Consider the following 26,123-nt stretch of genomic DNA (forward strand, 5'->3'; position numbering starts at 1 on the left):
TTCTATAATATGCATCAGTTTATCGAGCAATTCTTGCTGCCGCTATGGAGCAAGGCAGTCATGCTTGCTATAATGATAATACGTTGCTGGAGAACCCCTTGTAGTTTTGGTGTCCTTTTTAAGTGATTTATACGTTTTTACATCAGCTAGACTTATACCGTTGCACCTACAATTCTCGGAAAACACCTCCACGCTTTCGCGGCGTCATGATGTGCAATTGACGCAGCGAAGTACTAATTTGAAGTAGAGCATGATGTTGGCCTCTGCCTCTACCACTGTTCTGCTATATCTCGTTATATTATGATGTTCTTATGATAATTATGGCGTGTTAGCATGGCTGCTAAGCGCGCGAATCTCCGTACATGTAATCTTCATTACGATACATCTCCCGTGATATTTTCTACGTCAGCCGACAGCAATCCGATCTTAAAATGCAGATCCGTTCACCGTGTCTTCTCGCTGTTGGTGTAATACAACGACTTCAGCTTCCACTTCCGACCCGACGAAATGGAATCGTCAACTCTGACTAGCAAAGTGGGGCCTGCCTTCTTACGGCGGCACAGGGGACGCTTTTAGATTTGCAGTGTTCGTTCGTTTCTCCAATGTCCTGTTCCATCCTGTGGGTTATAAGTTACAAGGAAGGCCGCTATTCTGAAATAGGAACTGGCTACGGCCGGTTGTGATGATTCCATTGCCGGACAGAGACAGCATCGTTCGCTTGGTTAGTCCACTGATTCTCAATTCATTCATACGAGTCATTCATACTTTGGAATTGCTAATTAACTCGGTTATGAACAAGCCCATGGCCTCTCTCATCTCCCTATCTCGAAGTGAAAGAGAGAACTGCGGCGAAACCTCTGAATGAGACGCGGCATCAATGATAATTTAGACCGTGAGGGGTAGCCGGATAGAGGTTTCTCAAAACGACAGTGAAGTCTTTAAGGAATCGCATGCGTCCTGCGAGAGTTGTCACAGGCAGAGAAAGCATAGGAAACGGACCAAATCCGAAACTGGCGAAGGGAGGTTTAGACGGAGTAGGAAAACACAGTTCTCACAATGAAGACATCACGGGATCTCGCGAATTAACTCTCGAAACGAAGCTGACCCTGTGAATGTAGCAGGGTTAAATGCATTTTCTTCAACCCTATTAAAGCGCATTCCGTTCATTTTCAAAAACGAAACAGTTAGATTCAGCGACCTTTTTAGAATGTGCGTCGTGTTAACGTTAACTTCTTAATAAATAGAATGTATCTCCTAGAGCTTCGTAACGCGCGACATGAAGTACGTCCGTGTTGTGAGACAGGGTTCATTATATATGTAAGCAATGAATTCAAAGAAAATGTGTGAAAGATTTGAATTTCAATTTATTATATAGGAATCAGTCAAGAATAGTACGAACTTAACGACTATAAATCAGGTACATTACAAATATCACGTACGCATCTCCTTTTATCTTGGTACTATATAGTTATTTTTTTCCTCCTTACAGTGTCATAATTAAGAGTACGATATTGTTTAAAGAGGGCGCTTTCCTTCTTGTTCGTTTGGTTTGTTGCCATTTTTGCCACAGAGCAATCAAGCGCTACCAAAAACCAAATTAGAATGCGTTTAAATGTGCTCCTAGTTCATAAGCTGATCGTATCTTAATAATAATAATAAGTCATTCAATCGTTCAGCCGATGCAAAAAAAGAAGATTAAAAAATTCATTAAAACTTCAAAATGTTAGTTTGTTTGGTTCCGATGAGACAACTGTTGAAGATTTAGTATTTTTGGTTGCTATTATATCTGCTGAAGTCGATATATTAAAACAACAGCAATTGCCTATATTTTTTTTGGAATGAAAACGATTTGATGATGTCAGATATCAGTCAATTTATATTAACGATTATGATATGCAAGCATCTACAGAAATTCTGAAAACCACGTAGTGGTATTAAAGAAACATCTTGCGGCAAGACAATATTTAAAAGTGTTAGATCTTACGCTTAAGGAATATTTTTTCTAATTATCTACTACGATACATTCCTCAGAGAATAATCGCTATAACTATCCAGTTATTTTTTTTTAATATTTACTCAGTGACTTTGAGTTAATGTGCTTCCAATGGCAATTATTCCGACTCTACCAAAAAGTCGAAACAGGCGGAGCCAAAATTCCTTCCACGAAACAGAAGCCAAGTAAAAGTCACACAGGTGTCGCCACTTGCCTGAGGACTCCGCTCGTAGGTAAGCTTTTGTCGTGCCTACTTAAGCCTGCAAACCACATGCTGCAGCTGCGAGCTTCATCCTGCAACGTTAGTTGTAAATGAAACAGCACACACGAGTCAAGGAGCATATGGAAGGCGTGCTTGGGGGGTAGCACATGATGATGGCCTGAGTAGTAGCGCAGGCTACGAAGAGCAGGAGAGGGCTTCAACTGCCGTCGGGTGGGCAACGGAGGAGAGAAGAGGCGGACCATATGTTCTCATTATGCCCCATTTCAATATAGTCCTGGAAAATTCGGACTGAGTTTCAGCACTACAAGTATTTGTTACGAAGAACTTACCTTAAAGGACAGTTGCACTTTTATGCCGTTTTAAAGCGCAAGGCTCTGTTTTGCTAAAGACTATGAATGTGAAATTAGGATAAAAGATTCTCAGTAGTTGACTGCTATCTACGTCGAACATTGGGATGCTTAGTGCAGCACTGTTCGAACAATGGCATCAAAATGAAGCTGTAAAATCTGAACCCACCTATCACAATGGCAGAAATCAGCGAACAGGAACTCTACCTTATGAGAAAAACCATCTATAAAACAAAACGAATCATAGGAAAATCGCGAATTGGTTTTTCAAGCTGAGCTTGACAGAGCGTATTCGTACATGAAATTCTCCACCACATATGTAAATATATCTGTGATCATTTGACGGCTAAAACTCCGAGTTCCCATCGAATATGTATAACAAATCTTTGGGAAGTTTGTAGTGTTGAACCTAGCAGTATTTTAGGTATGAACCGATCCTAAAGAAATGAAATAAATATTATGACAATATTATTACGTTTAAGCAGATGCCATTTTAGTCGCACAGTAAGTAGCATCGAAATAAACATAAGGGCAAAAAAGTGTATTGCCCCGAAGGTATATGACAAACAAGTCTGTTGCAGGAAAGCATTCCCCTGGAGAATACTACCAACATTTTATGCAAATACACAAATTCCCACAGAGCTTCATACTATAAAAAACGATCTGGTTTCAGTCAGTCTAACAAGTTAATACGTCTCGTAGCAACTAGTGTGTATTTAGAATGAAACATTTTCTAAATTCTGAAATAAAAAAGCACATTAACTGAATGCTTTTTTTTGGTATTTTATGTTGGTTGTACAAATAGTTTGGGGTGCCAATTCTTTCAAATTATACGCAATGCGTACGTTCACACGCCGATAGTTGGGGTTTTTCTGAAATTTTGATCAGGTAACATCGTGCGTATGTCGTCGATAAACCTGTGAACATTGGAAATGGATCCCGCTCAGATTCACTGAACTTTATGACAAGCGGAAGGAAAAAGTTTCTTATTTGTTTAATCACGCTTACGGCCCGTTATCTTTGACTATAAATTTGGATGTATTCTTTGATTTGTATGTAGGGACAACTTATATATTATTCCTGGAGACGCCTGGTTCTCAGTACGAAAAGAAAAGCGTTAACACAAGGATCTGAACCAAAACCTTATGTTTAATGTGCAAACACTTTACAAACTGCGCTAGCACGGGGATGAGGACCAAGTCCTGCTCATCCACAGTCAGTGTCTACCACAAGATGACAGCTAAGGTGTGCGCTTAGAGCAAAGCGAGTCCTTCCCACTACGAGCTATAAAACGGATTCATCTATTTAGAATCTACCTTGAAGTACGTTAATTTGCAAATATAACATTCAGAAGGTTTTTAGTAAAAGATCAAACTATAATTCTTTTATTAATCTTTGTTTATGATTGATTCATGTATGCTAGCAACCTGCTTACTAACATATTAATGTCATTTTAGTTACCATACGTTGATTTTCTCGCTGTAATATGCACGAGCGTTTTTGTTTTTCACCCGTGCTAAGATTGTATAAAGTGATCTTTTTTGTTCCAAATCTACACAGTATCAATTGGAAATCAGCATTCAAAGATTCATACAAGCCCTATTTTTTAAATTTCTGCCTACTTCTTTCGATTTATTCTAAAACATGATAAAGTGGCGGTAGAACAACCAATAAATACAGGACATCTAAACATTTTTTGGGCTTTACATTGGAACCTACCATTAAACATTGTTTCAGACAAAACAGAATATTTTAACGCACGCTACATTCAGGGGTTCGCTGGTTCGAACCCTTCAGGCGCACTTATATCGCTAAAGATAAGTGACACTTTTCATCATAAAGTGGGTCCGTAGCATGGATTCTTATTGTAGCTTATTTCTATCTGATTTACCTATCCGATTTACTGAATATTAACGTATCAATGTTACATGTGCTTCGAGTGCCTAACATGAGACTAAGGCAGGGCAAAATCAGTAATGAAAAAAATGTTTTGCACAAAAATCATCACCACAGACTAGGAGAAATACTTATTGATTCCAATGTAATAATCTAATTAATTTAATTTCTAGATTACTTTAAAAAAGTGTTTCGTATTCTTGAAATCTATTGCTTCAGAGGGTGTCTACGTCCGGTCTCAAACTTAGTCGTGTTTTGGACTTTAGCAAGCAAGCTATTTTCTGTTATGTTATCATACGCACAGCTAAACCTCTTTGCCTTTTTCAGTGTTATAACACATTACCTTTCACTGTAGTATAAATACTAGTATTGAGCATATCTGACTGTAAGTGTTCAGAAGCCCTTTCATGAAAATGAAAAGATAAACTGCAAATTCATCAGTGGTTCACCATTCGAACAAACTACCATACACCTAAAGTAAAATAGCCTTAATACTTGACTGATCTGATGTGGATGTTTTTCTCCCTCAGTTTCCTAATGCCAGCTGGCTGGCACGCTTGTCTTATCTCCGTTCACTAGATCTATTTGACCATGCCATACTTTCAGCGGTTTGACTTCGGTGGATCAAATCGATGAACTCCCCAACCTACCGCCGGACCGTCTCGGCCTGAAACGAAACCTATCCTTTGAGTTCTCTTCACTGTCACATAAACATCATTGGCAGTAGGCAGCGGAGGCGCCGGTGGTGCAGAGTCACCCAAACGACGACGACGACGATAATGATGATGATGATGATCATGCATGGTTTTCTCTGTTTCCCCTTGTATTTCTCTTTCTTTCTTGTTGCCTCTCTTTGTCTCGCTATATGTCGTACTCTTCTCTATCGAATGCGCCGTGACCGCAATCCAACTGTGGCGGCGGCATAATCTCCATATGAATACCCAGCTTGGCCTGTCTTCTACCATTTCTTGGCCGTTGGCCCATATTGCTTCTGCAAAGGAGCAGACGAACTGTGGCTGACCGGGGCCGGGGAAGGGATGTCTCGTGAACGATGCCTAGATCAAGACGTTCTTGGGCATTTCGCTGGCCGCTACGTCAACCTTCTCCTTCTGTGTCCTTCCTTAACAGGACGACTAGGCGACATGTGGCCATGATTTGTTCGCTGACTCCGCGAATAGCAGAACAGCGCACATGAAAGTCCGAAAGAATCAGGATAGACTGCGATGTCTGAACCAACAGGGTTCGGACAGCAAAAATATATAGGAAGGAAAAAGCTATCATCGTACCGCCGACGTGCACAGGGTCATGCACGCAATCAGATATTTCTCAAGTGCATAGAGAGTTCTACGTAGAGAATCGCGCAAGCAGGCAGCTGAGCGCGGCGTATTACGATTTTCGCAAGGCAAACCGAGTTGCTACAGCCAAGGGAGGAAAAGCGGACACCGGGCAAGAGTAGCGGGTAAAGAATTGATTTAAAATGGAAGCTCCAGAAACAGAGGAGAGTAACCTATTCGAATAGCGAAGAAACATGTGGGGTTCCAAGTCCGGAAAATATCAAATGGAAAATATCGGACGTTGAAAAGAAAAGAAAAATACGCTGATATGTGTGGAACATTCATAAAGTTTTAAAACGACAAGCCTGCCACTTCGTTTCAAATATAAGTCACAGACAGCTCGCTATTGTTGTGAGATCGTTCGACTATAGTGATGAAAAGTGACACTAAGAGAAATTATTCTAGCATGTAGAAACACACACACTACGGCATCTACGGAGCGTATGTTTGTCTAAGCAGTATACATTTTCTGCCTTGTAACTTTATCAGTGTAGGTAAAATGGAATAACGCTACATCACTAGCTAAAAATGTATACTTATTATTTATAAAATGAATAGAACTGCATAATCTTAGTGTCTTATACATACGTTGAAAACCGCTGAGATAAATTGCGAACTCCGGTCAGCTAGAAACGTGTCTACCGGCATAATGCGCCCTAACTGTGGTTTAGTGAGCGTTCGTACCAGTCAAGCGCACGTTGTTTTCTGCTTGGTTTATTTTAAAATCAGATGGAGTGCAAATTGAGGTGTTTATAATTTTCCATGTTGGATTTTGCTGTAGAGAGTGGATGCCCGTATTGCTAACAAAATTTCGATTAGATTTAGCCTCATCGCTAGCACAAGTGTGTATAGTACTTCATGGTATTCTTAAAGTACGCGAGGCACCCTTCTTTGTGGTTACACTTAAACATACTGTAGTAGTCCTCTGGGTTTAACCAAATAAATGCTGTCCATTAAGCGCAAACTAACGTAGAGCATTCGGCAGATATTCTGCTGCTATCCATCAAGTAATACAGATTTTGGCACAGAACAAGGGTTCTTGTTGTTTTTGTTATAGCAGCCTACTCACTACATGTGAACAAGGGCCATTAGGGCCGCTTCTGGCTCCAGCGTGTCTGGCCCTCAATTTGCCTTCATAGAGGCGACGGACAGCCTTTTTACCCCTAGCAACTCAACCACCGTCGCATCTGTCTTTCAATACGGACAGTGGATAACAGCAGCAACGAGAGTGCTTCTTTTCTGTCGATGAGTTCCTGAACACACCCTTCTGTCCCGAGCGAATAGTCTGACCGGCCTGGGCGTCTTCTAAGCCTCTAGCCGAGTTAGACACTTCGTCAGCTGCCCCATCTGTAGATTGCATCCGCTTTCAGTCGTTGCCAGTATGAACCCGAAGACGTAGTAACCTCCAAAAGCCTATGAGAAAATGACGAAGGCCCTGGGGTTCATGTGTAAGACGCTACGTTCGAAAACATCAGCTCGACGAAGACATAATAGATATTGTCCAGAACAGTGTCTTTATGCTAAAATATATGCAGCTGCTAACTTGAGACTATATTTATGACTACCAGTTGTCCGCGATGGTCTTGACGGGGCCTTGTGTACACTATTAAGAGGATGTGTTTTGTAGGAAGTATCTCAACTTGCATTTGATATTTGTGTGTATATACAACGAAAATCGAAACCTACTTTCTTTATGCGTGTTTGCGATTTTTATTATTGCCTTCTACTGATAGTCTCTTCGCAAAATGTATTAACGTTAAGCATATTAACACAAATACGTTCGGTGCGTTTTTAGTGTTCTTTGGTCCTCACATTTGTTCGCCGTTTATTTGCTTCTACGTTCCATTCAAAAGCGCCCTCTCTTTGCTACGAATGTATTGTGATCTGATTGCGAAACAAAAGCGTTTACATGTCGAGTTTGGGTTCCAAGATTAAAGGATCCAGGAAAAAAAAAAAGTACATTTTTGACATTTATTCTATTTTGCCTTTTGTCGAAATTGAACAGGTGTCGGAGCAGTATTTTGCGGTGCAGCAACGAGTTTATAATCGAGAGGGCTGTTTAAAACTGGTTTGCTAAGTTCGAGAATGGCATGAGAACCGCCCCAGTCAGCCATCTGATGACGACGGAAGTTGATTAAAAGCTCTTTTGAAGGAGAAAGTCGGAAATGATTTGTAAATCGAGCGAGGATGAATTGCAGTTTTATGAATATTCACAAGCACGTCAGGCTTATGAAACAAACTCAACTACTCAAACTCAGAAGACATTCAGATTTCCATCTTATAAAAACGATCGTTCCGTTTATTTGGACTGAAAAGGTCTTCTATATTGGGGAACGCCTGAAGAGAACAGTACGATAACAGCGAACAGTTACAATTCACTCGCATCCAATGAACGAGGCTACCCTACAGGGAAGACCTGATAGATGAGGCAAAATCATATCTCTCCGCAGCAATGCCAGGCCGTTCTGCAGGATCTTGTGGGAAAGTTCCTTTGCATCTACCAAGTTCTCTAGATCTCTAAGCGATGGCTTACCACCTTTTCCTATAACTAGCAAATAAAACTAAAAACCACAGACTTAAAACCGAATAGGGGTCTCCTGACTGAATGAGCTTGTCAGCAGCGGATTTGAAAATTTCTGACAAGGAGGAGGAAATAAGTTGATTAGGGGATGGAAAAAAGGTTATGGAGAGTAATATGGAATTTATAATAACTTAATTTGTTGGTAAAGTTCAAGGGGAACGCTGCGCTTTCTTTTTGTTGGGCCAACCCTTGCATGGAAAAACAAAAAACTGTATGTTCCTACCTGAAGTTATAAAATATTTATTTTTCTCATCAGATTCCTTGTTTATTTAGACCTATATTGAAGTTTAGGTGTTGCAACACTTTCTTTTCATATACGTAGTTTTTAATATGTTCCGTTAACCGGAACCACCCTTTGCTTCCCCCGCCCTATAACAATGCGCGATAGTCTGCCCAGATTATTACTGGATATACTCGACCTATATCGTTTCATGTCTGTTCACATTGAGCGTTTATTGCGCATGTCTATCCTCCTCGAATAGGAGGTTCTGTTTCGCTCGCTGAGAGAAGCGGCTGGCGGGTGTTTGCGGCTCCTCAAGTCTGCGCGACCACTCGCTGCTTCAATTACTCTTCTGTTCGCCGCCTATCGTCATCGTAAATATGTAATGCAATGCTAATGCTATTCAGCTCAACAACTTGTACCCCCTCATTTCCCTCCTTTACTCGATCGACCTAACTTGAATACTTGCTCTTTGCTCTATCATCAGGATACCACAGCTCCTTCGATTCGCGCAACTTCCCTTTGGGGGCGCATGTTCGGATACGAAAAAGCCCCTTTGATCCACAAGGAACCCAACGGCAGAAGCGACTGTCTACCTAGAGAGTTTCGGAATACTTGATAGAGGTTGCAACCCGTCAGCTTGGGTTACTAGCGTAAACTCGATACTAATCTGCTTCATATTTGGAACTGCTCGAGCTCAGTTCTATAAATTTGTAGGCAAGCCTGTTACTTTGAAGTAGGCGATCGGTTCTGCTTCTATTGAAGAGTTATAAATAAACGGACCGTCTTTGTTGCTTATGGAATTATCTATACAGATATGATCGAAATGGGATAGAATAACGCATAAAAATCTTCCGGATATTCTAATTTCTTGAGAGTGTTGCTGAAAAGATAGGGAACTAGGGTTTAAGTAGGCACGAGAAAGCCAAGGTTTCATGGAATTAGTAATTTAGTTACATGAAAGTATTATCAAATTTTAAGTCAGCCGCGTATAAAAATTGTTCCTTTTCCAGAATTCCTGATTCTTTCAAGATTATTAAACTATTAACTATTCCACGTTTATTTTAAGAAACAGCATATGGTTGGTCGCCCCCAGAAAAAAAGAAACGGCCTTCCGCATACGTTCACTACAGCATTAAGTTAAGTCTTAAAATTAAAGTTAAAGCTGAACTGAAGTGGCCATTTAATAAACAATAATTAAATGTTACGCTGTTTTACACACGATTAAATATCGTAGAAAACAGAATTTTCCTGGGCAACTTAAAGTCACAAATTTTGCTACACTTTTTGACTAGAACCGGAACAGTGCAATCCAGGCTGGCGTACAATTTTTAAAATAAAGGGTTACTCTTTAATTAACAACGTTTTGTTAACCGACGATAAACAACAGATCGACGTCTCCTATTTTTGATCGATTTTTCATAATCAAAATTAATGAACCTGAACAATCTTTCTGTACTTATTTTTCAATTTTCGATGGTAAAATTTTCTTCTTCGTATAGGACCGACTCCAACGGTGATCGTACTATCTATCTAGTTTGTTCGTAAGGGATGCTGCCGTTATGTATCATTTTTTCAAAGATATATTTCATAATTAAATGAAAATAATTAATTATAATATGTGTATTCTACCGTTTAAGATATTTAATTAAACGCAACCACATTAGGGGTTTTAGTGCAGTTGATTTTCTTATTTATTTTTAACGTTAACTTGTTTTTTTTTTCATTTATTTTGAAGGGACGAGATTGAGAGGGTGATGTTTATGTCCATCTATGACGATTGTTATACGGCAGACTATACCGGTAGAGAATAGGTGTACTCCTTCATATCTGCTATTCTGATGCAATGTTTATTTCTTACAACGGGGCACCGCCGGTACTGGCCGCATGCGATCGATATAATGTTGTCTGTCGTTATTTACTTTCATGCTTCCAAGTCAGATTCCCACATGCTACCTAAAGTAAAGCTTAATTGCGGTCAAAGGCTCGGAGAAACCTGGGGAAATCATTCCTACACGACTGCGTATGACGACTGTAGGCGGGACACAATGCCCTATGACATTTTATTGTTTATGTGATGATGGCCACCCGACTTTATAGATCTCGCCTCATAGTCGTCGTCATTGCCGTTAGCGTTGCATGCTTGTCTTAATGATGCTATGTGAGACATTTCCGTTTGCACATGCTCGAAAAGCACCACCAGAAAGTTTATTACTTACGTGTGTTATTTGACAGAACTATTTAACGTGCCGTTCACGACAGATAGGCGAACATGTGTGCTTTTACTGCGTGCAAAATTTGAGACCTTTCATTTTTGTTGGTAAACAATAAATTTCGTTTAAAGCTAATTTTAGAAAGCAGATTAGTAGATCTTGTTGGCTTGAGTTGTTAACAGAACCATGTGCATCTAGATTTCGCAAATTGGATTTATGTCTATAAATACATGTATATTTATACATATGCCTTCTGACGTGTTCGGCTAATCAAACAATGCATATTTCTTTAAACATCAATAAATAACCCGATACTGGATAGGCTTTTTGCACTGTACAGGGTTGTTTTTTCGTGTTATATGTCATAGATTTATGTATATGCAGTTGAGTATCTACAAATCACAGTAAGTCAACAGCAGAAAATATACTTAAAAATTCAGCTATTTAAAAAAAATTATGAGCAAAGTTTTAAGTGTACTTCGGTCTCATTTATAAGACGTGAGTTTCACAGGGCCGGTGAAGAAGGAATTGGATTTTAATAAGCAACATAAAACTGTTAACTGCGAAATTTGGATTATCATGTAACCAGTCTTCATTTAGAATGAATAAATGAGGCAACGCACGAACAAGGTAGTAGTGCTTCGAGCACCGGCCTTGTGTTAATTTAAAAAAAAAATGTTTCCATTAGGGATCGTTTTAGATTTATTTTTTTTTTACTTAGAACAAATCCCATAACGGTGTTGGAAACATTTTAAGACTTATTCGTGCACCTGAGCAAGGTTCTGAAACAGATGGCTTCGTATTGAGGACGCCTTTTTTAGCGGAACCAAGCTCTGAAACAGGTTGTATATAGAATTCAACCCGATTCGATAAGAATCAAATGTTTTTAAACGGACAGCTTACCCTCCATGCATGTGCGCCTAATTGGCAATCTAAATCTGGTTTGTTTTTTCCAATATAAAGAAAAACACATTTTTCTTTTTTCTTCTAGACGACACACTTTTTGCCGGGGCAAGTGGACGAAGTCCGGATTTATATGCAAGGTGATTGTTGCCAGTGCACCCACCGATCCATCTGGTTAATCTATTGATGGCTCGTCATGTGTCTTGTAAGATGGTGTCGTTCCCGAAAGGTTTCGTGACAAATGAGGCAACGGAGTTTTTCTTCCCTCTTTCGTTTTAATGGGTCCCCTTCACGTTTATGGTGCGATCTAGTGAGGCACACATGCAAGCAAATAACAGAAAATGAGCATTAATAATTTCTTCCTGTTGAGAAAAACTTTATCTTAGTTTTTTTTTTTGCTACAAGTTTTTTTCGCTATCAACTTACAAGACTGCACTAGTCAGAAAAGAACGAAAATGTCAGTTACTTCTTACCGGTCGTCAACCAGTTATTTCTGGGATATGTTTCAGTGGATGAAGCCTTCCCTGGGTCTTGCAGACTTTTAAAAAGAAAGCGTATTTCCTATTTGAATTTATTTTTCTTACCTCATATGGTAGACGAGATCGGAGGTCATACGAAAGGTCGTGTTGCACTTTGCGCACCAGTTTTGTGACGGCATCGAAAGGGCTGCCAGTGAAGGGGGCAGACACGAAAGCAAAGCAGCTTGAGCTGCCTGTTCAGGGGCATTCGCAGGAGGCGATGGACTTGCCTTGGCGCGTTTTGCAGCTTTTCGTGGTTTCGACGGAGCAGCTGCTGCTGTTGTTGCAGATGCTGACGGTGGTGAAACGGCTTGTGGTAATGTAGGAGCGGTCAAAGGAAAAAGCACTGTATTGGGAAGGCTACCTATAACGAAGAAAAAAATGGCAGCAACTGTAAGCATGTCGCACGGCGCATACCTTCATATATATCGTATGCATTAGTTTAATTAACAAAATGGACGATAGATACAAGGTAACAATGGTCTAATGACGTACTTCTATCACAAGAGGTTTCCCCGGGAACTCTAAGGACTGTATTCTCGAAGGCGGTGTATTAGCAAATTCCAGACGATCACTAGACCGTGTGTGCCACAGCTTTTTTGGTCAATGGAGAACGTATTGGAGTTATATATGTATGAGAATAAATATGTAATAAACATTGATTACTAAAAAAATCCAGAATAGTTATGAATATGTGAAAGGGCTATCAAGTTCTATCGGAGCGTCAGTATGGTACAACGAGTTGACCAGCGATGAAATCAATTTTCAATATATTTTTTAAAAATCCTTTTCCTTGGACCTATTTCTAAGGACATCTTCGCATAGATATACATGGGTAGGCCACATTGTCATTCCGAAACATGTCTGTTCTCATAAATGCTTTGTTGTTCTCTGGCTGCATAGATCAGAAATGCTAATCATAAACAGAGTAGCCTACCATTACTGCCGTGATAAGGTAGTTGTGTTGAAATCGCCGCCGAGTTGGTCAAAGCCCCGATAGGTGTAAACGATGAGAAATGATGCGGACCGGGCAACTGAGCTGAATTTAAAAGACCTGGGTTTGGTTGATGCATGTTGAGGCCCATGTTGAGACCCATTCCAAGATTCAGCGTAGTTATTACGGCGTCCGTACTAACTTCTTCTTCGCTTTTTATTTTTTTCATTTCCTCTCCATCACCTTCGTCCGTTAGAGTAGCAATATCGAACGATTTGAAGCGCTTCGTCTTCTGCGTTGCCTGAATTATGGGCAGAACAGTCGCGGAGGGTGCCCATGACGAACCCGGACTTAAACTAGGAGGCGTCGTAGAGGGGGAATTCGGAGTCGATCCGGAAAGCCCTAGAACCGTGCCAGTTTAGACATCAGTTGCAAGTGAAATAGTGCTAACTAAAAATGCTACGAAAAATAATTGTCGACAGCGATTTACTAAAGAAATGAATTTCAAAAAAGTGACAGCGAGGGAAAAAGTAAATAGGAAGCGTCTACAAGTGCGTTGGTTAATTTAGTTTTGAATTTTTACTACAAACATAGCAAAGCAAGCCAAAAATTATTCACCGGGTGAGATCATTCTGCTCGGTGGTGAAAGGACAGGGGGAGATGGCGGCGTGGGTGAAGACATCGGCGTTGGCTCGTGACTCTTGCTTTGCGTGTTTTGATTCGAATCTCGAATTGGACACCGGTACATAATGTGGCCAATCATCGGGTATGGATAGTTGAAGTTGGTTCCGCAGAAAATGCAACGGTACTTTTTTTCACGATCTGGTAGAACGAGTGAGGCGAATGCCGGCAACCGAAGGATCTGGCCGAACTCCACGCCAAACCAAACTCGAAGTTCTTCGCCTGGTGGGATATCGCGAATTGTCCGGAACTGGATTTGCCCATCAATGATCGAAACTTCGACATTCTGCTCTTCTGCAAAGCGTGCCGTGCGCACCCCTTGGAGCCACAAATGATCACCACTTAGCAGACACGTTGAGAGCTGTCACATATAATACGATACGAAACAAAACATGAATGAATTGAGTAAAGTGCGACAATGATCTATCAGTTTAATACACGATACATTATGAAAGATCGTGCAAACGGAAAGCTTAATGAAGATCTCTATGCACGGCCCAAAATCGGCTTCCCTGCTACGATTGCTCTGTGGCTCTGGGTGTATTATTGATATGTTGTACGCATGATGTGAACCTAGAAGAAATATTCGGCTGGCTGCAACCCTTATTAAGTATACAACCCGAGTTACGGTATCCACAATTGATGCCGGCTGACCTCCGGAGCGTACACACTGGCGTGGACTCAAAACGGTGGCTGTATGAAGATATCTGCCGTTGCAAGGGCAAGACAAGATTAGGCCCTCCATCTTTTACTTATTCTTCAGAAGATATTTGATGCGGTACAAAGTAATGCTCCAACGCTTCTGTGAATTTTGCATTTTAAGGAGTACTGCAATAACAATAGCAGACAAGCGGCGTGATCGCATACCGGCGTCAGAGCTACGACGCTAGGGGGAGCGAGGTGCGAGCCACGGTTCCACAAAGGTATTGTCAATGATGGCAAAGGATGAAGCCTTTCCAAGTATTACTCGTTGTGTGAAATTTGCAACATAGTTTATCAATCCAGAGATCCTGTTTCCGGTTTATCGACTTACACGTTAGTTCATAAATCGTACCGATAGCTAACAATACTTTTTTATAACTTTAAAGATTTCTTCAATCCAAATTTAATTTCAGTGAAGATATTTGGAAGGAAACAGCGTAAAATATGCGTAGCGCGGCTCTGCATAGTATGTAACGGTGACTCCTATTTTTATTCAACGTAGTAAGCACATTGCTATGATCCCCTCACTTCTCCAAAGCCACATAATACTATGTATTACAAACAAGGTGGTCGTTTATACTCACTCTTCGGTATAGGATTCTTTTAATGGTGTTGAATCGGAGATTAGAAATTTAGATAGCTAAAAGGGAAAAATAAGCCGTACGCTAGGACAAAAAGGTGGCGAAGGATATGCATTTTGGGAGTCGCGGGAAACAAAATGGTGCTAAAGAGTAATGCTGTGGTACCGTTTTTTCGGAAATATTGAATCTTATCTTTGCTGCGCATGTATAGAGACTCAGAGGCGAAGGGAACATCGAAGTTCCCCGATACGCAGCACCGACATCGCTCTGTTCGAATATCTGACGATCAGCGTGATGACAATGGTTCTCCGCTACACAACGAAGTGTGTTCAACGCAAACTATGTGCTAGTCTTCGACAAAAAGACAGGGCAAATCAGCGCTTTTGAAGGAAGGAGGTTATCAGCAAGAGCATAGGGATCTATATACAGACGGTCGTATGTATTACTTGATAGGGAGAGGCTAAGCTTGACGAAGTAGCTATCTGATCTATTTGCTCCATGCAAATAGATAGAGTCGCCAAGTTCCTCTTGGCTTAGAGGAGCGAACGCACAGGTCGCGTATGGAAAAGACAATTTTTTGGAATATTTACCCCCTCTATTCCAAACCTTAGAGAAGGGCAAAAGGCTGCTTCTGTGAAAAAAAATTGCGGCGTTGCCACCGCAAATTATCTCATCCCATATTGAAAGGATTCTTTGCATTCGATGCCCTAAACCCTCCATTTAATGGCATTGGATAAACTCAAATAAGCCAAAACAATGGGAACAATGAGGAGTTGTTTTAGTGTGTATATATTGGCATAGTCGTTATAAAGTCTGGTACTCACAGGCAGCGTTGTGCTTTTATCGACGTCAGGATAATTGTCTTTTGCTTTGGCCGCAATCGCTGCCAGCGCATCAAGGCCTCCCGGGCTAGATCCTTTCGACACCAACGGCCCGAGCGGTCCTAATGGAGTGCCCTTCGCTAGGGCACGATCACAAACAACACGGCCGTGAACGTCTAGAGGGCCATTAGGGTCCATATCCCTGCAAAACAGAAAAAGGCCTATATTTTACCTTGATTACCTATTTCAGAATTTTCTACCGTTATCATCATGCAGCCAATAAATAAAGATAGGTAAGATCAGTTTACATCTAAAGCCGTTTTCATATCTATAAAACTCTCGAATGAAATAGTGATTTTATAGTAGTCACTTTCTCGAGCTCGATACTACCTCAGTTGCTTTGAAAACAATGTCTAGGTAGAGTTATTGTAATGCTCAACTCAAACATATAGGGCTGAATTTACTAGTAAAAAAAAAGATCCCTAAGCTCCTTAGTAATAATTATTTGGACAATACTCACGGTCGGTTTCCACCGCAGATACGATTTTTAAAGCGGTTGAAAACCAGTGCAAAAACATATTCGCCTAAAGTACAAAATGCTCTGGCATGATCAAATATATTCAACTTAGTAATGTAATGAACCAGCGGCATGAGACAATAGCAATAAAAAGATGTTGGGTGCCATTTAAATGATGTTGATCTTGCTAACGTCAGTCAATCAATCAGACTACGAACCATGTACGGCATGTAAAACACTATACACGCGGACCGTCTACAACACATAGGCTTGGCCAATGAGACGCTCCTTGCGGGAACTTCTAGTGTGAAGCAAACATTTCTCAATGATTAAGATGCGCAAATGCACAGGATGGTAGATTCATTTTCTTTTTCTCTTTTTTTTTTCTCGACATACTCGGTCAATGCTGTAATATTGGCTGTATTACTGTGTCTCCGTTCGTATTTAGCTGAAACATGGGCAAGAAAGGTTGTTAACTTTGTTCCCCTCGTTCCATAATCACTTGATCCTCGCTTGCCGCCCGCTTGTGTATGGTCTATCATAGCTCTGCTAAGATCTGCCTCGCAGCGCTGTACCGTGATAATCTAACAACGGTTTCATTTATTCATTTTCTGATCCGCGATAATCCGGATTTAGCAGAGGCTAAGGCTGACTCCCGAGTATCAGGTAGTGCAAAGGTAAATCAGAGTTACTACCAAGACGATGTGATTGATTCTATACGCTGGCCATCTGGCGACCAATGTCTTCGTCGACACCATACAGGAAAAAAGGTCTGGAAACACGATCCGCTCAATGTGGACAGACGGTCAGCGCCTGTATTAGATGGTACAGCGACTCTCACTGACGAGCGCTATTTAGTTGCTCACATATAGACAAGCCCATATGATTACTTAAGAAACACGCCATTTATGTTAAACATACAATTTTTCTTCAAATCAAATGCTCCATACATTTAGTAACATGTTTGGCGAACGCGTGTAAATGTTCTTAGCATAAGAAAATTTTCTGATTGTCGATAGTAAGTTTGCTGATCTACAAGGTAACTTCGTCTGACCTACCTGTAGGAACAGTTTTCAAGTTTCTATGATGGTTGAGACGGCTGTAGCAAGGCTAATATCTTGGGTCAGTTTTGAGTACGCCGGCTAACCGATTCCGGATAACTACGCAAAAAACCAGTACAGACATCCTATGTTCAATAGAGTATTTCTATAGAAAAGTGGCCGCGCGCAAGCCTCATATCTGTCGACAGGGGATTCTGCTAAAGTCAACCAAGGCGAGCAACGAAAGAGTACTTTACGCCCTTGAAAAGCGTCCGCGCTAGACGCACAGAGATTATAAAGTCGCATATAAAAGGGACGGACTTTACCTGAGATATAAAATCGTTGAATGCTTAATATGCCAAGCAAAGACCTCTTCTATGGCAATGAAGTGTTATCAATATGCTGACAATATCGGAGAATACATATGAAGCCTTGGACAGCGAGCGTTTCACGTTACGTTTCCCGTAATAATGCGCAGAGAAACTACAGAACAAGAAGTCACGGGGCATTTTAGGTTGGGGATTGAAGGACTTATTTTTCTATACAGATATGGCCCTGACTCGTTTTTGCAGTAGCACTTCAATATGATTGTTTAGCATTGTACAGACTAAGCTCGACGAGAAATGAAGGGAAAAAGAATTACCTATGTGGGCTGATTATATAGGACTTCTGAGCCTTTGTGCAAAAGGCTTTGTGTGGCGCCTAAGCAGAGTTTATAATGTCGTCGAATAGACGGGCCAGTAGGACGAACAAGTCGCCTTTAACCATCGGTGACGGTATGTTTGGCGGAGATATGGTCGCAAAATGAATTCAGAAAGGACATCCGAAAAAGCTGCCTATAGTGACCATATGAGTATATCCGATTTCCGCAGTGAGATCCTGTTCATCACTGCTCTGTGCACTAGCTTTAGGCAGGAACAATTAGTACTAGGGCCTGAAGTATATGATGCTCTGTGTTGACCCTGTCTTGAGAGCAGCTGAAACAGTTTAAGTTTATTATTACGAAGTATGATTGGTCTAGATGCAAAAGAGTTTTTGTGCCAGCGAAACAGATTCGCATAGAACAGCATCAGTCTCAAAAGAGACTCCTGCGATGATTTTTACCCCCTACGAGGTCTGATCCGTGAATGTGCTAAGGCTTACGGTTGCCGCTTCGATGACAGAATATGCACTCAGAAACAGAGGACACACTAAGGAGGGATGTAGTAATCAAGTGATATGATTTCGATCTTCGTATACGGTAGATATGCTTAATCCAATGTTTATTTTCTGCAACATATCGAATCGTACTAAAAGCAAAGTATGTTTTATGGTCATTGAACCTTCTACATTTTGGGCTTATTTCGCTTTACGTACGTTTGCCACTTTACTAATTCTCTGCGAGGCTATATATATGCAAAGGGGCAGACAGTACCATCTAAAAGAAAACGGAATATCTAAAAGCAACCTTATGATTTAGAGGTTAGAATTTATACACCTTTACTGAACCATGCGTGTAAGCTGAAAATTCTAGATTTATCCCTCATCGACTAAGGACAACTACATCGAATTCAGGCATCCTAGACCTTCAGGAAAGATAAAAAGCGAATTCAGCAAATTACCTCAGTGTCTACCCAGTAATCTTCGTGTCAATTAAATGAACCGTATGAGGCCCCTTCGATAAAGCATCAGAGATATAGGATGTTCAAGTGGAAAAAGCAGCCCGGGCAATATCTCATTATGCGGCGGTGAAAGGTCGTTGTTTGTAATTTGCAGAACAAGGCAGTCCATCGCATTCACACGTCCATCTACGCTACACTACTACTTATATTGACTCCGCAGCTGCGAAGTCGTCACTCCTGTTTCCTTTTCCAGTCAACAGGTGTACGAGCCAGGAGGAGTGAACACCGGAAGACTCAGCTATACACTCCCATATGGCGTAATCGCCATTAAATCGTCATCGTTGTAAACTCTCATCCGGAATCGTTAGTGGATCTCAGCTGGTTGTTGATGGAGTCATTCACCGCAGATTGATCACTGTCGAGCGATTTGTCGAGGCTCTCTTTGCACTTGAGTATCCCACTCAATGCGACACAGTCATCTCTCTTCACGACGATGCGGGGTTTCATCATCCCCACCCTCACAGCGTGGCACTTGCGTTTTCGATTGAACCTAGCGCACTTCTTTATTAATATCTACAAGAACTACCCGGAGCGGCGACCATCATCACCATAACGATCACGAAGTGCGCACCTGGGTTCATCCGTCGCCGCGGCCTTCCTCGACAAACCATAGCGATGAAAGAGTGAACCAAACAGGCGGACGATCAAGCGCAAACGTCACCCTACATCGGCTCGAGCGATGTGGATCGTCGGGGCCTTGTTCGTCGTGGCAGTGTCGTCTGACCGCAGACCTTAAATTGAGACTCCGATCTGTCACACCATAGCTATTCGATTGGGGCTCAGGACTTAGAGCTCCGTTCCTTCTGCTTGCGCGCTGAGAAAACCGTCTTAGCGCACGCTTTCGTGCTTAGGTTGTGATATATATAGCGTCGTATAGAGTATTAATTACATGTAGGTGTACGGTTGTTTCCTCGTGAGGGATCGGGGAAGGGGAATAAAAGGGAAAGAAACTGTGAGATTTGGCAGCGGTGCCTACGCAGGGGGTTAGCGGACTGGGTTTAGTCAGGGGGGTCTAATCCACTTGAGGGTGGTCGCCCCATCTCGGCTCATTGAGCTTTTGCATCGAATGTGGTTGTGGCTAGCAATGGGCCGGCGGTCGGGTGCATCTGATTTCACGCAGTTCAACCTTCAGGCGGCGCACTGCTGCCCTATGTACATCTATCTGACACTAGCTTCACTTTATCCGCACTCATTCACTCTCACCGAGTCACTGACTGAATCTTCGCGCGCTCGGGGCGGACTCGAAAGGATGGAACAGCTCACTCACCTCACGAGTTCTCGTCAGCCTCTTTCCATTCGAATGATGCTATCCGCCCGCAAACTTGTCCCCGTGGACTTTCCCTCGCCGAATCTCCCTTGCGAGTGTGTGAGTATGAGTGCGTTCGATGTAAACTACTTCACATACAGATATGCCTCGAACTTGAACGAGTAAGCACGCGGGGGGAGACGGCGGCGGTGGGGGCTTCGCGCTTCACTGATCATTCTTGGGCGAATTTCGAGGTACTACACACCATCTACAACCGGTATAGCAATAGCAATATAGGAATAGCCGAAGCTGCAACAGCAAAATCGCATCCACCCTAAATTCAGAAGTCAGTGTCCATGCGGTTGTACTCGCAAGAACGATAGAACACGAGGCAGAAACACGATGCATAGTGTGGCTCTGAGGCTGAGGTAGGTCTTTTTGGATCTCGCGGGGTTGCGGTAGTGAGGTCTCTCTTGGCGTGCTGGTCTAGAATATGGAATGAAGAAAAAGAGAGAAAGACAGACAGACAGAAGGACTGTGCCTGTGTGTGGGGGTTTATCATCCCTCATCGTGTGCACTCATTGTGCAATGAACATCATCTTCAACAATCTCTTGACTGCAGATGTCGTTCTCCAGTTACCTTCCACTTGTTCATGGTTAACAGCGCATATGGATTTAGAGTAGATGACAGGTTCAATAAAAAAGAAAAGATACACCTCGATTCGTCACTGACTTTCCTTCTTAAGAAAGAATTTATATTTTGATGCGTTTTTTGACTCGATGCGTATAACTTTTCTCAGTAGACATAAAGGGAAAAATATCTAAGGTACTTTAGCAACAACTTTAATAAGGCTGTCATTAACTTGAACTAGTACGCACTCGATTTTTTGCGCTTTACTTGCGCCCGTTTCTTGCAGCAGTTTTATATTTATGCATACCTTCTGCTAGTATACTCGTCTTGACATAATCTAAATGTTGAAGGGGAGAGGATCCAGTCGAACCCCCTTACCTTGAACCTTTTCCGAATGTGACCGAAGTAACTCTAAAAACGTACGTTCCATACGTATGACATAATTATTTAACATATCCTGAGACAAACGAGAAGGTTTTCTGCCGTAACTACCTTTAGCGTACTTTCACAGTCGACCCGCATCCGACATAAAACACTATGATGCCATCAAAAATAGAAATAGCTGAATGCAGTATAACGTAACTAAAGAAATACTTAAAATAGGAAACTTTCTAAACTATTGAGTAATTAAAATAACATTACTTCTTTAATGATGAGAGCAAATCTTGGTCTAGTTCAACAGTAACGCCTGTCACGCCGCGGGCGACATTATCCATCTGCCTGTTTTTGGGTTTGATCAGTAGAACTTCCTTTCTTGAGAGGATCGAAACACCCACTTTTATTCGGCTAAAACATCAGAAGTCAATCATTGTTCGATTGCACACCCACCTTGAAACGACCACCCTCCCAGCAACAAACCATTGGTGGGAACATCCCCGATCTGTCGATTCAGAAAGCGGTAAAGTGTAGGTATGAACTATATGTAGTTGACTTTGACGATTACACAAGGGGGTGCTGAGCCGCAGTAGGAACATAAAAGCGAGGACGTGGAACCCTAGTCGGAGACCTGATAGGGAATTGTATTAAACTACTTTTATGAATACAGAATGATCGTAAGTTCATGATTTGCTAGAAGCCTTTGTTGCTGCTATTGTCGCCTATATTGATTCGGTCTGTAGGGGAATGTAGGAAATTTTAGGATAAGACAAACCGACGAAATGTTCACCATTTGTTGTTTTGACCTAGTGCGACACAGCATGTAGGAACTATTAATAACAACAAGAAATCACTCCTTCAGTAAATATGCTATTTTAGGTAAATGTCACAATGACGTTAAGTAACTTAATCAGGCTGAAATTTTGAATTTCTTAGTTGCTTATGTCGTTTGTAGTTAACTAAAGATGTCAGGTCAGTACTAAGAAAGAAATTACATTAAAGACTTAAATCAGCAACTTAATAAAGCGAGATAATGATGTCATAGTGAAGTTGGCTTTGATCGAAGCACTGACCTTTTGTTTCTTTAAAAGAGTGACTGATGTTTTCGCACATTTAACGTCAAATGTGTGGAGGCAATGGGGCTTAATAACATCGGCAGTACGTTCACAGAGAAATGGGGTACCTTAAATTGGGTGTGTAAAACCTTTATTGAGCTACGACAATCAAACTGTACTTCGTTCTGTATTCGGGCTATAACCAATGTTACGAACCCATAAAAAGAGCTCTCACATCAAAATTGCTCCATGTAATACAATATAATCTCGTTATCAATTTAAACTAATCCGACGCAACTTCTTACAACGCTTCTTCAGCGGAGGTAACGTGTTTATTACGCGGTGTATCTACAGAATGTAGCCGACTGTTCTTAGCAACCCCCATTTTGAACCAGATCCTCATTTCTCCCTTCTGGCAGTTTATCGTTACATTAAAACAGGAAGTTTCAGGGTAAACGTTGGCGATTTGAGACTTCCACTTTATCAGCCATTGCAACGTTTAGCGAAAAAAAAAACATTTGTATTCACTGTAGGATACGGTCAACGGTGCTGAACGCTAGAAACGCAGTTTATAAAACCTGCACCTTCTTCTTGCGTGACGGAAGTTTGGTATACCATTTTGATGAACCTATAAATGTATTTTTTAGCTTTAGGGTAAGAATAAACATATATTTATTCAAGTCATATCATCCATGGACTCCTGTTTGGGGGACGACATGGTCAGAATCGTTCCTCAGTTAACTTAACCTGAAGATTGCTTTCATCAATATTTACATATCACACAGGTCTTAAAGGATATAGCTACAACTAATTACAATGTTAAGGTAAATAGGCCTTGAAACAGAATAACTATGTAGCTAGGTTGCCCAAGGACATGAGAACTACGTAAAAGAATGGATTAGAACTAGGACTACGTAAAGAATGGAAAGGGAGCAAGCGAACTTGGAATAGAATAATTGGAAAATTCATGTTAAAAGATACCGTTTCAACAGCGATGATTTATGCAATCGTCATCAACATTTCATCTAATGAAATTAGGCCTTAGCTAAATCAGGCAACATTTATTTGACCTAGGTAAGACGAACAAATTGAAGTTCACCTTACCACTATCTCATCTCGTACAGTAAGTTTGATCTATGCTATACATATGTCACACTATTGGTGCAGTAAGCTAATCATTTAGTATAGTTAATAATACGTAGCTCTGTACTTTTAAATACGTACCTCGTCACGTTTGAGTCACAATAAAACGTTAAAAGATACCTCACGTTGGTTAACCCAATCGTGTCACAATCCAGATACACAACATGGAAAAAGCACACATTCGGTCATCAATTTTCTATTTTTGCTTATCAGGCACGCTGTCAGTCTTACACTGTCCAGATCAGTTTGTTATTGTTATTGTTGTTATTGTCGTGGCCGTTGTTGTTGTTGTTTCTGTCAGTTGACGGAACGCAAACCTATTCATTGACGCCCTTATTTGGTTACCGCCACGGGCAGATACTAATGCACCCAGAATGTAACGACAGTTCGTTTTGTTGTTGGGTCTGGGGGGCGGTGTACCGGCTTGCTTTGTTAATTCACTAGTCTCGCATGTGCGAGATGTTACAGCTTGTGCTGGTCTCGTCTTATTGGCCACCGTCCGTCCTATATCTGAATGATGTTGTCGTTTCTGTCGTCAGGTCCCTCTGAGGTAAGTTGTCGTGGTGTCAAGGGTTGCTCAACGAGATTAGCAGTCTGTCGCACTCGCGCTTCCAGTCGCAACCTTGGCAGTGCCTTCATGGCAAGTGACTGAAGGCAACATGAACGAAATGGGCTAGCAGGTTGAGCGCAGAATGACCAAGCCAGGACGACATCGAAAGAGGCGGCCGCCGGCGGGAAAAGTAGGAGGAGGACAAGCAGTAGAAGGAGGACGACATCAAGGAGGATCAGGACCACCTCTGGCAGCAAGACGAGGACGACGACCGGCGATGACGACAGAACAGGACAAGCTGATCGTAAAGGCAAGCGCTACTGCTCGTTTACAGGAACAGACAGACACGGGACAAAAGCAACTGGCGACAAGCAACTGCCTGGTCGCCCAGCCCAACGCGGCTCGAGTGCAGATGGGCTGATCAGTACAGACAGACTCTGGGCAAGTCGAGCATCCATTGGCCGCCGACCAGGAGCTGGGCGGGGTCGAGTTAGCTCCGCCTCCCGCCACTGGGGGCACAGGTGCAGCCGTAGCAGGAAGAAAACACGACGGGTGGCAGGAGGACGATGGAGCAGAATGTCCTTTTTGATCGGTAACCACATCGAAGAATGGAACGCTCCTGTTCCTACTACTCCTGGTAGACGGCGAGCGCATGGAAAATACGCGAGCACCCACAGACACACTCACACACGCTTAAACTCACAAACATGGACACACGGAAGCATACACATCAGCGATACGGCCGTGGTAGGAAAAAGCGGGCCCGCCTGGCACTCACACCCCTGGCAGCAGTGGGGGTGGCACTGGTGATGAGGAAAGTAGAACAGCGGAGCAGCAGTAAAGAGGTGCTCAGGAGGTGCGCTGCCTTGTTCCTAGCTCCTTTGGCAGACTCCCCCTCTGATTGCCCAGCCCGAAAGTCCCCTCAACCCCTGGTCAGCTCTTTCTCCGAAGGCTTGACTTTACGAACGCGAACTCTGCGCGGCACATGGGGTACTGTATCTACATATAACAGTATCGAGTCTACTTCAGAAAAACAGAGGGTGGTGAGCACGCGGGAGCTCAGCCAAGAGTGGCTGGGAAATGCAGGACTTCATAAGGACGCTAGCCGGTGTAAACAAAAGAGACAAGAAGCTGTGGACACGATATGTCTTAAAAACATCTAAAGCACTAGAAGCAGCAGGATTTTGTGGATGATGCTGGGAGGCGGTTATGACGCAACGTGGCAATCTGACGCATTGTGTACAAATTTCAACGCGAAAATCCGCACCAGAAAGCTTCTACGACAATAAATTAAGAGCAGAAAAATGGAGAAGATTATTACACATGTAGCAATAGGGATTCTGCTGATGAAAAAATCTAGTTATTAGGACCGTATAGTAATGGGAAGATCAAAGTTGGTGTTTACTTAGCTATCGATAACTAGTTTAAACTTTAAAGCTTCTTAGAAGCCTCAGACCTTTCTAGCACATTTGATTCTTGACACAGCAGCAAACTTATTGATTAGCATGTAGGACCCTACCATATGTGTAAAACTAACATAAAATTAGTCATCAGAATAAGTTATTGGAGTTCTGTTATTGAAACCTTATCAACAGAAAGTAAAGTATAGAAGTCGAGCTCCTTGCTTACGAAGGTAATACATTTTTCTTTTGGACGACTTACATTTATTCAGTAGTTACACCTAAAATATAAGGTCACAGATGGAAAAACAAAATTATTTTGGGTTTAGTTGTTATCTCTTACAAAATAAAATTCATTCACTCTTCTAATGTGTCGAAAATCCCATAGCTAAAGGATGCTTAACTCATCGATGTAACTGGGACAACATCAGATGGGGAGGATCTGCTTGTCAATGTGGGGTTGACAAGTGACAAGCTCAGGTGTTCAGATATCTCGGAGGCAATCGCGGTGCTTAAGCAATCAGGATTCACAAAGGTGAAAACATATTTCAATGAAAG

At 41.8% G+C, this 26,123-nt stretch overlaps 1 protein-coding gene across 1 annotated transcript; it reads right to left on the minus strand.

Annotated features, from left to right (window-relative positions):
* Positions 1-3,914: 3,914 nt before the first annotated feature.
* LOC111251870 (zinc finger protein 488) lies at positions 3,915-24,609 on the minus strand. The gene is made up of 6 exons (XM_022808952.2): positions 23,697-24,609; positions 15,951-16,149; positions 13,781-14,204; positions 13,166-13,564; positions 12,295-12,592; positions 3,915-12,017 (listed from the first exon to the last, which is right to left on the minus strand). Exons 2-6 carry the CDS (start codon positions 16,143-16,145, stop codon positions 11,891-11,893), a joined length of 1,443 nt encoding a protein of 480 aa, XP_022664687.1. The 5' UTR covers positions 16,146-16,149; positions 23,697-24,609; the 3' UTR covers positions 3,915-11,890.
* Between the last annotated feature and the right edge of the window lie 1,514 nt (positions 24,610-26,123).

Source organism: Varroa destructor, unplaced genomic scaffold, assembly GCF_002443255.2.
Source record: "Varroa destructor unplaced genomic scaffold, Vdes_3.0 BEIS01000001.1, whole genome shotgun sequence".
Taxonomy (NCBI): domain Eukaryota; kingdom Metazoa; phylum Arthropoda; class Arachnida; order Mesostigmata; family Varroidae; genus Varroa; species Varroa destructor.

Bases quoted from the DNA above. Each gene is read 5' to 3' on its own strand.
- LOC111251870 (XM_022808952.2), bottom strand. From the start codon at position 16,145: ATGGACCCTAATGGCCCTCTAGACGTTCACGGCCGTGTTGTTTGTGAT. The intron at 13,565-13,780 runs GTGAATAATTTT...GCACGGTTCTAG, and splicing joins GAGCAGAATGATCTCACCCG to GGCTTTCCGGATCGACTCCG. The intron at 12,018-12,294 runs GTAAGAAAAATA...GTGCCTCACTAG, and splicing joins GATCTCGTCTACCATATGAG to ATCGCACCATAAACGTGAAG.